Source organism: Artibeus jamaicensis, unplaced genomic scaffold (assembly GCF_021234435.1).
Source record: "Artibeus jamaicensis isolate MK-2021 breed Jamaican fruit bat unplaced genomic scaffold, CSHL_Jam_final contig_777, whole genome shotgun sequence".
NCBI lineage: Eukaryota > Metazoa > Chordata > Mammalia > Chiroptera > Phyllostomidae > Artibeus > Artibeus jamaicensis.
Window position 1 is genome coordinate 970,573 of NW_026521966.1, and position 13,031 is coordinate 983,603.

At 45.9% G+C, this 13,031-nt stretch overlaps 1 protein-coding gene across 8 annotated transcripts in view; it reads right to left on the reverse strand.

Moving 5' to 3' along the window:
• NLRP1 (NLR family pyrin domain containing 1) overlaps positions 1–13,031 on the reverse strand; it is a 134,870-nt gene that overhangs the window by 59,032 nt on the left and 62,807 nt on the right. For 7 of the 8 annotated variants that reach the window (XM_053672569.1, XM_053672571.1, XM_053672570.1 and 4 more), the window contains exon 2: positions 5,623–5,994. In XM_053672569.1, coding sequence (XP_053528544.1) covers positions 5,623–5,994 — 372 coding nt within the window. Of the gene's footprint in view, positions 1–5,622; positions 5,995–6,336; positions 6,542–13,031 lie in introns of those variants that run through there. The other variant, XM_053672564.1, reaches the window with a different exon arrangement.

A 13,031-nucleotide genomic window follows, 5' to 3' on the forward strand; every position in this document is an offset into this window, starting at 1 on the left:
AACTCATTACCTGGGAGCTTGTTTACAAAGTATTGACCTCACTTAAGAAGCCCATCTGTATCACCACCTCCTGAAATAAGACTCAATTTATTGGCTGGACTGTATGTTTGAGTTGGTGAAGTATGACTTGTCTATTAGCTTTTCTTAAAACGGCTTTCCTTTTCTTCCCTAATGGTTCAGACAGAAATGGCTCACAAATCTTCAGAAGGGGAAATCTTAGAATATTCTCCTCAGCCTGATTTAAGTATAGTAGACAAAAGAGCTTCAAACAGGTGTGATATACCTTGCATACCTTCCTCCAATAAAGCCACTCCTTTCTTAATCTGGCACACTGTAATATTCATCCCTACATTTCTTATGGTTTGGAATATGCCTTTAACAAGACCAGCAATGCTGTATTTGGATCATGAATGCTGCTTCACAGGGACAACCAACTGACCTGGACTTTACAAGATCCTCCTCCCTTGTGTAAAGTCTTTCCTTCATTTGTGACCACAATTTTTCGTTCTTGTTCTCTGGACCCAAAGATAGGTAGGACTACAAACTTGGGCAGCAGGAAGTAGCTCCACAAGAATGAGACGTGCACATTTGCCTTTGTAAGATGACAAAGGTCAGAAGTGTTAAAGTGGAAAATTAATACAGAGGTGTCTGATCAGATCACTGGGGAGGAGAATGGAAGGACCATGGGGGAGTTGCTCCAGGCAAGAGTAAACAAGCTAGCTGGGTGCATGACAGATCTCCCTACACTCAGGCAGAGATACCACAGGCTGGTGAACATGACTGACAGAAGAAAAAGCCTTCTTATTCCCTTCCAGAGACACTACAAGTTGAGGTGCTGACTGTGAATCAAGGATGAAATTGTCTGGGAAGGTGGATACTTCCAGAATGAGTGGAAGTATAGGCCAAAAGATATAAAAGGAGGAAGGGCAGGGAAGGGAAGGGCCCTCTTTGTCTTCCTTGGGGTTCCACATGGATGATCATGCGGTGGCTGCCTGTGTTTTCCAAAGGACAGTATTTTAAATGAGAGAAGGACTCCAAGAGCACCCCAGGATCAGTCTGGCCTGGCAGAGGGTGTCAGAGTTATTTTTCTTTGGGTGTTCTAAGGGGACAGGCTCTGAGACAGAAGTCTGCCATTCTTCCAAAATTATGTAGCTTTTGAACAAAAGATTCCTTTCTTTTTCACCAAGTCACTGGTTCCGAAATTTGCCTATGGGCAGCAACAGCAGGACCCCATTTGCTGTTCAGTAACTCCTTGGCTTGTTTACATTTCAATATTATGTGTTTAATTCTCAACATGATATGTATCTGTATTCTTTTGGACACTAATAGAGATGGTTAAGAAAAATATGTGATCTTTGGGCAAGGGTAACTACCATCACTTTATTCACACATGCACACACATTATATATATACTGTACAGAGAAAATTTTCAGGGTTTAAAAAAGAATATGTAATTGCTAGTAAAAGACAAACTATTTATGAAAAAATTGCCTTTTTTTTACATTTGAACTTGTTTACAGTTCAAATATACAGTCTGGAGATGGTACATTTCCACAATTTAAGAAGTGGTCTTGACCTCCTGCACTTGCAAACTCTGTTGTATGGCTATTGGAATAATAACTATTATGAAAAGGCTGTGTGTGCATTTATCTTTGGGAAAGTACCGACTCAATGATGGGAGAGCAATGACATCAGCACTTACCAACTACTCAGTGCCCAAAGGGAGGAGTTCAACAAACTTATTACTTGTGCGGTATCATTTTCTACCACATTTTAATTATATTGAAATAATAAATTTAGAGAGTGAAACTCCAAGAGAAAGAAAAGGACAAAGTTTTAAAAATAATGCTATTTGTCCAGCCAAGATGTAAAGGGCCAAGGAAGCCCTTGCTTCCTTGCACAACCAAAAGGAGGATAACAACCAATCTAAAGTCAATAAACAACCAGAAGTGCCAGAAAATCAAACTGCATGGAACTCCCACAATCAAGGACTTATAGAAAGAGTCAACCAGACCAACCATGCTGGTATGCTGAGACAGAGAAATAGGGCCTAAATGAAAGAATAGAGCAAAACTCCAGAAAGAAAGCTATGCAATAAGGAGATAGCCAACATATTTGTGCAAGTGTTTAAAACCCTAGTAATCAAAATGCTCACAAAACTGATTGAACTTGGTCACAAAATGAAAGAACAAATGAAAGATACCCAAAGTGAAATAAAGCAAAATATTCAGGGAAACAAAAGTGACAGGAAGGAAACCAGGATTCAAAGCAACAATTTGGAACAGAAGGAAGAAATAATCATTTAACCAGAACAGAATGAAGAAACAAGAATCTAAAACAATGAAAAGAGGCTTAGGAACCTCTGGGACAACTTTAAACATTCCAATATACAAATTATAGGGGTGCCAGAAGGAGAAGAACAAGAGCAAGAAATGGAAAACTTACTTGAACAAACAATGAAGGAAAAAAGCTTCACCAATCTGGCAAAGGAAATAGACTTCCAGGAAATCTAGGAAGCCCAGAGAGTTTCAAAGAAGTTGGACCCAAAGAAGAACACACCAAGGCACATTATGATTACATTAGCCAAGATTAAAGATAAAGAGAGAATCTTAAAAGCAGCAAGAGGAAAGGAGAGAGTTACCTTCAAAAGAGTTCCCATAAGGCTAATAGCTGATTCCTCAAAAGAAATCTTGAAGGCAAAAAGGGGCTGGAAAGAAATATTCCAAGTCATGAAAGGCAAGGATCTACATCCAAGATGACTCTATCCAGCAAAGCTGTCATTTAGAATGGAAGGGCAAATAAAGTGCTTTCCAGGTAAGGTCAAGTTAAAAAAGTTCATCCTCAGGCCCTTATGATATGAAATGTTAAAGAGACTTATATAAAAAATTGAAAAAGATAAAAAAACTTTGAACAGTAAAATGACAACAAACTCACAACTATCAACAAATGCACCTAAAAAAAACAATGAAAACAAAGTCTAAGCAAACAAGTAGAATAGAAACAGAATCAGAGAAATAGACATCACGTGGAGGGTTTTCAGTGGGGAGGGGGAGGGGAGGAATGGGGGGAAAATACAGGGAAGAAGAAGCATAATTGGTAGGCATAAAATAGATGGGGAGAGGTCAAAAATGGTATAGAAAACAGAGAATTCAAAGAACTTATAAGGACAACCCATGGACATGAACTAAGGGGGAAAATTCTGAAGGGTTGGGGGTGCAGGGTGGAGGGGGAAAAAGGGGAAAAAATGGGAAAACTGAAAAAGCATAATCAATAAAATATACTTTGAAAATAACTTTTAAAAATAATTTTATGATGGATATACAATATAAAAGATGTAAATATGACATCAAAATGATAAAATATGGGGGGAGTAAAAGCACAGAATTTTTGCATAGGATTGAAATTAAGTTTTCATTAGGTTAACACAGACTAGTAAGTATAATGAATGTCAGTCTCGTGGTGGACACAAAGCAAAACCCTGTAGCAGATACACAAGAGACAAGGTGAAAGGAATCAGCTACCACTGCAGAGAATGATCAAATAACACAGGAAAACAGCAAGACAGGAAGGAAGGAATATAGAAAGTACAAAATAGCTGCAAAAATATTGACAAGTCCTTCCCTATCAATTATTACTTTAAATGCAAAAGGATAAATTCTTCAATCATAAGACATAGAGTGGATGAATAGATAAAAAATGAAAACAAACCAACAATAAAGCCCCTAGACCTGACTACACACTTCTCTCAAGAGACTCACTTCAGCCTTAAGGGCACACACAGACTAAAGAAAAGAGATGTAAATATATTCAATACAATCGGAAACTGAAAGAGAGCAGGGTTACCTGTTATTTTATACCAGACAAAGGAGCCTGAACCCATGACCATCAGCTCCAGGGCTTGGGAGCAGGAGGAGTGAGAGTGGGCCCAGGAGGAAGGGGAAGAGAGAAGGGGACATGGAAATGAGTGGGGTCCTTCCCAAAGCAGCAGCAGACTCAAGGGAGAAATTGCTGGTTCTAGGTTCCAGCCCTGGCTCTGTTTCCAAGTGCTGTGTGAGTGTGGATTTGGTCGCTTGGATGAAAAGAGAAAGAGGCCAGGGGTGGCTGAGATTTCAGCCTGGTGACTCAGTGTGGTGAAGGCCAAAGTGACAAAAGTCAGGAGAGGGGGAATGGGCTTGCAGAACCCCTTCCTCTTGGGCTTCACCTGGAGAACAGAGGCCTCCTTGGAACTTTCCACCACCCTGACCCCACAGAACTTCAGAGTCACTGAAACCAGCACCTGAGCTGGGTCTTGGCCAGGACCCTGTTACACGTGGCACCTGGCTGGGTCAGTTTCACTGCCTGGCCTGCATGGGTCTCAGTCCACCACCTGTCAGATCAGAGGGGCTGTGATCTCAACACTGCAATGTTCCTGAAAGATCATTTGTAGGCCTACTGGCCCCACGGCCCCATCCTGGCTCCTCTGGCCTCCTTATGCAGCTTCCTGGCCCAGGTCCTGCTGCAGCTACAGCCTCACCTGGGTGCACACCCATTGGCTGCCACGCAGCCCCACCTGGGCTCTCATGCCAACTAGCAAACCTCACTTTCCAGCTCTGTCCATCTGTCAGGCAAGAGTTTCAAGTTCTTTCTAAGTACTGGAGGGGCCCCAGAACTCAGTTCTATCACCGTGGTGGAGGGGAACCCTGTAGCAAAGGTCTGTTTGGAACTGGGGTGGGTAGCGGAATAGGGGACATGGGGCAGTGGGAAGTGGGTAAGGAGGATGACGCTAGCAAGCAGGGTGGGCAAGAGCCAGGTTACTGATCCTGGGGTCCTCCAACCAGGAAGAACCAGGAGGCAGAGACCTTGATTACTCAGAGAGGTCAGGAGGGACCAGCACACCCACTGCAGCCTGCCCCAGCCTCTCATGCAGAAGGACGCCATGACAGTGCCAGGTGCAGGTCCTGACCTGGCTCCAGGAAGTTTGCATCTGTGTCTCAGTTCTGCCTCTCCCTCCCCATGTAACTCATGACTCCTCTTTGTGCCTCAGCTCCTTGCACAGGAGGGTAAATCCTTTGCCACCCAAGGCTGCTAACAGTAGTGACATCTTCGGTGGCGGCAACAGTAGTAGCAGAACAAGTTTTGGGACACTGGATTCTCTCTTTGACCCTCTCACAGCCCAGAAGGCAGGCTCTTACTCACTACATTTACAGATGGGAAGACAGGTGTAGAGAGTAGTGAGGCCACTTGTCCTCTGTGGTGGTTCTGGGAAAGGAACTTGTTTCTCACCAACTCCCTTCTGTGCTTATAGCACAAGGCCAGGCAAGTTCCTGCTTGAGCGATGGGTATGAAACCCACATCCTTCCTGCAGGTGCCTTCTGAGTGTCAACCTCTGGTCCCTCCGGCCCTCTGAATTCTCCCTCCCAGGTTCTGTGGTGACCACATGGGTTTCTGAGGATGCCCTTGGTGTAAGTGAGGTCCAGTGAGGCCCTCCTTTCACAGATAGCCTCTTAGCTCCAGTCTAGTGTGAGCCTGGATCTCCCTCTCTGACAAGGAAGTCCTCAGTCACTGTTCAGAGGAAGGTCTGGCAGGGGGTTCGTGTTGGGGGCAGGAGATGGACAGTACCCAGACGGTGCTTTGTCTACTTACCTGACTCCAAGGCTGCCTCTTTCTGGACTCGGGCACACAGCTCGCTCAGGCCCATCAGCTTCCAGGTCTGCAGGGCCAGGTCCCAGGCCTGCTGCTCCCCATATTGAGCCACCAGGTGTGAAGCCACCTCCATGCTGTCCACCTTCTCTGGTTGAGCTGTGGTCACACCAGGGGACTGCTTGCAGAGATCCTGCTCAGGCAGCAACTGCTGGAACTCCTTCAGCTGGTCCTTCCTCAGTAACTCCAAGTTTTGGGCCAGCTGCTGCTGGATACTACTGGCCATCTCTGTTCCTTTGAGCTTGTCTGAGGCATCGGCTCTGTCTGCTCCACTGGACTTCTTAGTCCAGGCTGGGAGGGCCTTGGGGACATTCACTGTGGAAGCGGTGCAGTGAGAGGCATCAGACAGGCAGGGAATAGTGCTCATCCTTGGGCACAACTATCTCCCAGTGCAAGACTCCACTGGGGTCCTTATCATCACCTGGTAAACTGCTGTTCAGCATTCTGAACCCACTTTGTAAACCCCAGAGCATTTGCCAATAGATGGTTTTGGGGGAAGGGAGGTGAAGGGGAGAGGCAGGGAAGGCAGGGGAAGGAGGAGTACAGAGGAGTTGGGGGACCCTGGGAGGGGTCAGGTTACTGAGCGGCTGGGTCAGGGCTGGGGGCTGTCAGGAGAGTGCAGGGGAGGATGGGGGATGGGATGTTTGGGACACTCACTGTTCTGTGCTCCTCAGTCTTCCCTCTCCTGGTCCTGGAGTCCTGGGAGCAGCCTTGTGCTTTGATGTTTACTGGAGGTGGGGTGGGGGGAAGGACAAGCACAGGGTGGGCTTTCAGATCGCAAGATTTGGTTCCAAGCTGCACACTCAGGTCTCTTCAGATTTCTCCTCTGCCTGGGTCAGCAGGCAGGAAGAACACTCTCAGTTAGTGAAAGGCCTTCCAGAGGAAACCACACAGGGGTGTGGCCAGGAGAGGGGAGGGGCCAGCAGAGCTCCAGGCAAAACAGAAACTTAGAGCCAGACCCCCAGATAGGCCACACTACCCTCAGGCCAGGGGCAGAAGTTCAGGTGGGCCTCTGTGCTGGGTGCAGGCCCAGTAACATGGAGGGACCCCCATCTTCACTCGTGTACCCTGGCTGTCCAGCACCCAGAGCCTGCCCGCAGAGCCAGGGCTGAGGCTCTTCAGGAAGCTGGGTGTGTGGCCAGGTGAGCTCTCAGGATGGGTGGCCCCCTAAATCTCACAGGGTGGCTCCTTATTGGGGCACCACAGTGGGTCAGGGAGCAGCTTTCCCAGCCTCTCATAGTTTTCTGGGCTCCTGAGGCCTAGTGCATTCCTGACTTGCTGCAGGGACCACTGAGGTTGTATTCTGTCCAGGGGCTTTCTGCCTTGGGGCTGCTCAGCACTCAAGTAGTAAACATCCACCCGAAAGGGGAACAGCCCCTGCCTCATTGCAAAACCAGGCCTCTGGGGAACTTTCTTCTTAATTTGTAGAATTGGCAGAGCTGTGCACTCCAGTTGGAGGAGGGACATCATCTAAATCATTCCCTGTGTGTAGCAGTTTCTGGGGATGCCTTGAACTGACCTGGGCTGGAGAGGCCCAGGCAGAAGGAGCATCAGCTCATTGCTTACTGGGCACAGACCCCCTCCGTACCTGATTCATTTCTCTGAGCCTCAGTTTGCTCACTTATTAAATGAGATATGATAGGTTTGCCAAGAGGCTCAAATTAAGCAAAAGATATTAGTAACTTTAAAAATTGTTATATAATATTATTATTTAAGGACCAATAAGTACACTGGAGGACATTCAAGAGCCAGACCTGCCAGGAGTGACAAGTGCTGCCTAGAGGCGGGCTGAGCAGCAGGATCTGAGGCCACCATGAAGGGCCCTGAGACCCCATGTAGGGGGAGGTGAGGCCTGGAGGATGGGTGTGATGTTGTTTTATTTCTGCCTAACGCTGACTAATGCTGATCTCAGCTCTGGACATTGGCTGGGTGTCCTATGGCTGAGTTTCACGCTGACACTACTTGGAATCAGTGCAGGCCCCATGAGTTTAAGGGCCTAGTCCCTCAGGACTGCTCCCCACTGCAGATTTCAGGTCACCCAACTTTCTGTACAAGTTGGCAACAAATTCAGAGATCTCAATGACCCCCTCCCAGATAGTTTGCTTGAGTGACTCACAGAACTCAAAAAACTCTTTACTAACAGGCTTATTAGAAAGGATAGAGGAACAGCCACCTGGAAGAGGTTCACAGGGAGAGGTTTCATCACTAGCCATAACTGAACTCAGTGGCCTCAGTGATGGAGTTAATCTCTAGCCCCTGTCCCTGTAGGTCCTGCCTTGGTCTTTCTGGTGACCAGGCTCCATTCTGAAGTTACCTAGAGGCTCTCACTCCCCTCACTAGTGTACAAAGGACTCTTATCACTGCAGAGACCCCCAGGGTGTGCACAGCAGTGTGCCAGGAACAGGGGACATAACACAAGGTTTATTTGTTGTTATAGCACAAGGGTGCTAGTAGAATTCTGAGTGGAGACCCCATCTTGGAGGTCAAGGTCAGGCAGAGAGAGGCTCATAGAGCAGAAGAGTAGCAGAGAAATGTGCCCCTCGATGTCCCTCTCCACCCACCTCCCAAGCCAAGCCAAACCCTTGGCACCCAGGCACCTGTCCCTGTTTTTGGTTGTGTGTCTGACCTGTGGGTGTGACATGGCAGCTTCAGTGCCCAAAGCTATCAGCTCTGGAGTTGGGAGATCTTTGACTCATCCTTTAATTTAGGACACGACTAGAAGGCCAGCAGAAGCAGGTGTGGAGGCCCTGAGAAGCAATGGACCTTGGTCAGATGTCCCAGCAGGTCATCAGCTAAGCAGACCATGAGCCAGGTCTCTGCACACAGGCCAAGGACGTTTTCTGTCAGTGCATCCGTTGCATTCTAGGTCTGTGGAATTGGAGGAAAGGATATAATTTTTGGAGTCAGTAGGCTCATTTCTGCCTTTAGCAGTTTTGTAATTTTCGACAAGTCACTGACCTGCCAGGTCTCAGTGTCTACACCTGTAAATTGGGGAGGACAAGCCTACTTCACGGTTATGGAACCACATAATTCTCATGGGCGCTGTTGGCACAGCTGCACGAGCCCTAGGTCAGTGATGAATACAAGTTGACCCATCCTTTTCCTTCTTATTTTGCCTGCTAACATCCTACTCATTCTTTAAGGGTCAATGCAGAAGATGCCTCTTCCACGAAAATTTTTCTTCTTTGACTGTTCATCCCACAGTTTATTAAACAGATTCCAAGATGCCTTGCAGTTCAGGTGTCTCTACCTGGAGGCTGGATGGTGCAATGGAAAGTATAGGGTTTTAGGATCTATTGGGCCTGGGTCCTGAAGCTGACTCTGCCCTCAGCCAACCTTGGGCAATGCCTACTCTTTATATTGTATGTAAAGTGAGGAAAACACAACATATGCTTTATTCTAAAACATGCCAACTTATTGGACAGGTAACATCGGATGCACATGAAAAAGCCCTGCTCTGAGAGGCCTCACATGTGCCTCCTGAGATAATGCAGATGTCTCTTGGTACAGAGACCTGGAAGCAGAATGCAGAGGTTATGCCCCTTCTACAGTTGAGTGAAATCATCTGATAACAGGAAAAATAAAATGCAATTGGCATTGCTAGTAGAGTCCCTGTAAGTAGTCAGGAGGTTGTTAAGGACGTGGGACCTACACACACCTGTACCTCAGCTCTCAGAGCTGCTCAGCCTGATGCTGAGCTGAGCTCAAACTGAGCCATAACCATCCTGGAACAACTATTGTTTCACAGACACATATGGAACTTCTTTCTTATAATTTTTGTCCATTTTGTTCGCATGTTGGAAATAAGCAATCTGTTTAACCTAGTGCCAATTGATGGTCACTGGCACCAATTCAATGCCAAGCAGAATACCCAATGTGAGGTGCAGGAAAGGAAACTGTATTCAGTGCAAACCAGTTCAATTGTGATATAGGTCAGCTGTGAAAACAGCACACCTGTGAGGAGGCCATGGGCCAAGTGGCCTTGGGGTCTGTTCCTCTCCAACTAGAAGGTTGTGATGTGTCCCATACTGTTGGGCTCTGTGCATGTCTGCACTGGCCTGCACTGGCCTGCTCATTCTGCTCTGGCACTGCTGTTTGAGCTCCAGCCAGGCAAACACACTCTTTGGTGAAAACACACAGTATACTCCCAGAGCTTCCAGGAAGTGACTGACATGGACAAAGCTTCCTGTCCCTGGTCCCTGATTAATTTGTCTTCATGCAAATGAGGCCTACGAATCCCCACAGTTTGACTGATTCCAGAGTACTGTCCTGTTTGTCAGAATGGAGTCACCTCTGATTGCTTGGTGACATCTAAGGTCTAAGGAAGGCCAATGGAAGATACAGCTGCAGCAGCTCTGACTGGACAGGGAAAGCTTCAGTCCTATTGGCTGAAATAGGAATCCAGGAGCTGCTTTAGGAGGGCTGGCTCAGACAGCAGGAACACAGTGCAGGCAGGGAGCTCAGTCCAGGAGGCAGGCAGCTTGTGCAGGCTGCTCTGGGAATGCAGGTTGCATGAGAGGCCCCTCATGCCCATAGAGTTGGCTGCTAGCTTTTTAAAACAACACACTAAGGTCTCTAAACTTTATTTTCCCATCTGGTCAGCTAACCCCAAAGCTAGCAGAGCACTGGACAGTTGCATGTTCTTCTTAATTAAAACATCTTCCTTAGGCTAGTTTTTATTTAGTAAACATGAATCCTAGATCTCATGCACTTGACATGCAATTGTGTTATTTCTTCAATTGGTATGAGCACTCGTTTGTCTTAAGCCAATAAAATAAGGTTGCTTTACAACCTAAATGTGAATTTACAAATATATGTTGGCAATACTACCTGGTAGCAAAATATACCTTTTCTGTAATATACAAATGGAAATATACATAAAAAGACATCACAATCATATAAAACAAAGGAAAAATTATAGATTCAAATATGTTGTACGGCAGATGGACTCAGTCAAGGTTTTATTCTGGTGGCCAAAGTTTTTCATGCTGTAGAAAATTTTTTAAAGCCTTGTCTGAAATCCAAAAAGGCATTCTCCTGTCTGACAGGTTTGAAATTCTCTACTTTAAAGATTCTCCTTAAAGATGGAGGCATTGGTAGACACACTGTGCCTCCTTGCACACCCAAAACAAGGATAACAACAAATTTAAAAACATAAGAAAACCAGAACTGACAGAAAATCAAACTGTATAGAAGACTGACAACCAAGGAGTTAAAGTAGGCACAGTCATCCAGACCTGTAGGAGGAGTGGAGTTGGGAGGCTGGGAGAAGAGGGGTCTCGGCAAAGCAGTGGCTGGCGGACCCCAGGCGTGAAAGGCAGCAGCTGGGGGACTCAGTGATGTGGCAGATTGTGGAGTGGGGTGTGGTGCACAAGGAGGCTGGCTGAATGGAAGATATCACATTCACACACAGATAAACCAGGTGAAACTGGGGAGAGAGACAGACTGTGCAACTCAGGGTCCCAGCATGAAGACATAAAGCCTCAAAACACTGATTAAAAATACCTGTGGGGGTTGAGGTGCTGGGAGAAACTCCCAGCCTCACAGGAGAGTTTGTTGGAGAGACACACAGGGTCCTGGAATGTACACAAACCCACCCACATGGGAATCAGCACTAGAAGGGCCCAATTTGCTTGGGGGGAGTGTGGGAAGTGACTGAAATCCAGCAGAGAGCAAAGCAAGAACCATTGTTTCCTCTTGGACCCCTGCCCCACATACAGCATCACAACCCAGCAACTGGGTTGCCCTGCCATAGTGAACACCTAAGGCTCTGCAGCTCACACATAACAGGTGCAAAAAGACCAAAATATTTTGGCTCAAGAAGAAGAACAGCTCAAAGCCCCAGAGCCAATACTTTTAAGTGACAAAGAGATAGCCAACCTGTCAGATGCGCAGTTCAAAACACTGGTGATCAGGATGCTCACAGAACTGGTTGATTTTAGTCACAAATTAGATGAAAAAATGAAGGCTACACTAAGTGAAATAAAGGAAAATATACAGGAAACCAATAATGATGGGATGGAAACTGGGACTCAGATCAATGGAGTGGACGAGAAAGAAGTAAGAAACATCCAATCAGAAAAGAATGAAGAAACAAGAATTCAAAAAAATGAGGAGAGGCGTAGGAACTTCCAGGACATTTTAAACATTCCAACATCCAAATTGCACAGTCCCAGAAGGAGAAAAGGACGAGCAACAAGTGGGAAAGTTATTTGAACAAATAATAAAGGAGAACTTCCCCATCTGACAAAGGAAATAGGCTTCCAGGAGTCCAGGAAGCTCATACAGTCCCAAAGATGTTGGACACAAGGAGAAACACACCAAGGCACATCATAATTACCTGAGCCAAGATTAAAGAAAAGGAGAAAATCTTAAAAGCAGCAAGAGAAAGGAGAGAATTACCTATAAAGGAGTTCCTATAAGACTGTCAGCTGATTTCTCAAAAGAGACCTTACAGCCAAGAAGGGGTTAGAAACAAGTATTCCAAGTCATTGAAGGCAAGGACTTACATCTCCGATTACTCTATCTAGAAAAGCTTTCATTTAGAATGGATGAGCGGATAAAATGCTTCTCACATAAGGCCAAGTTAAAGGAGTTCATCATCACCAAGCCCTTATTATATGAAATGTTAAAAGAATTTATCTAAGAAAAAGAAGATAAAAAACATGTACAATAAAATGACAGCAAACTCACAATTATTAAAAATCACACCTAAAACAAAAACAAAAACTAAGCAAACAGCTAGAACAGGAACAGAACTACAGAAATGGAGATCACCTGGAAGGTTATCAACAGGGGACTGGGAGGAGGGGGGGAAAGATACAGAGAATAAGTAGCATAGATGGTAGGTAGGAAATAGACAAGGGGGAGGGTAAGAATAGTATGGGAAATGTAGAAGCTAAAGAACTTGTGACACATGGACATGAGTTAAAGGGGGGAATGTGGGAAGGAGGGGGTGTACAGGGTGGAGGTGAGTGAAAGGGGGAAAACGGGACAACTGTAATGGAATAATAAAATATACTAAAAAATGGAAAAAAGATTCTTAAGATTGTCTTAGGAACAAGCACACATACACAAAATGGAAAGCAAGTGTGCACAATGAATTTGGAAGCCTCCAAAAGTGCAGTGTCCCCCAAAGGCCTGTTAAAAGGGGCAGATTTCACTGGGGGAAAGGGGAAAGCCTGAGGATAGAAGGGTGCATGGTCTTCTGGAAACAAAGAACGTGGGGGAGAAGAATAAATGGAGCAGCTGGTGGCCAGTGTGTCAGGCCAGAGTGGAGGTGGGAAGTGAGGAATCTTCTGAGGGTCTTCAGTAGACCTGACTTTGATTCCCAGGTACAAGGGAAGAGGAAA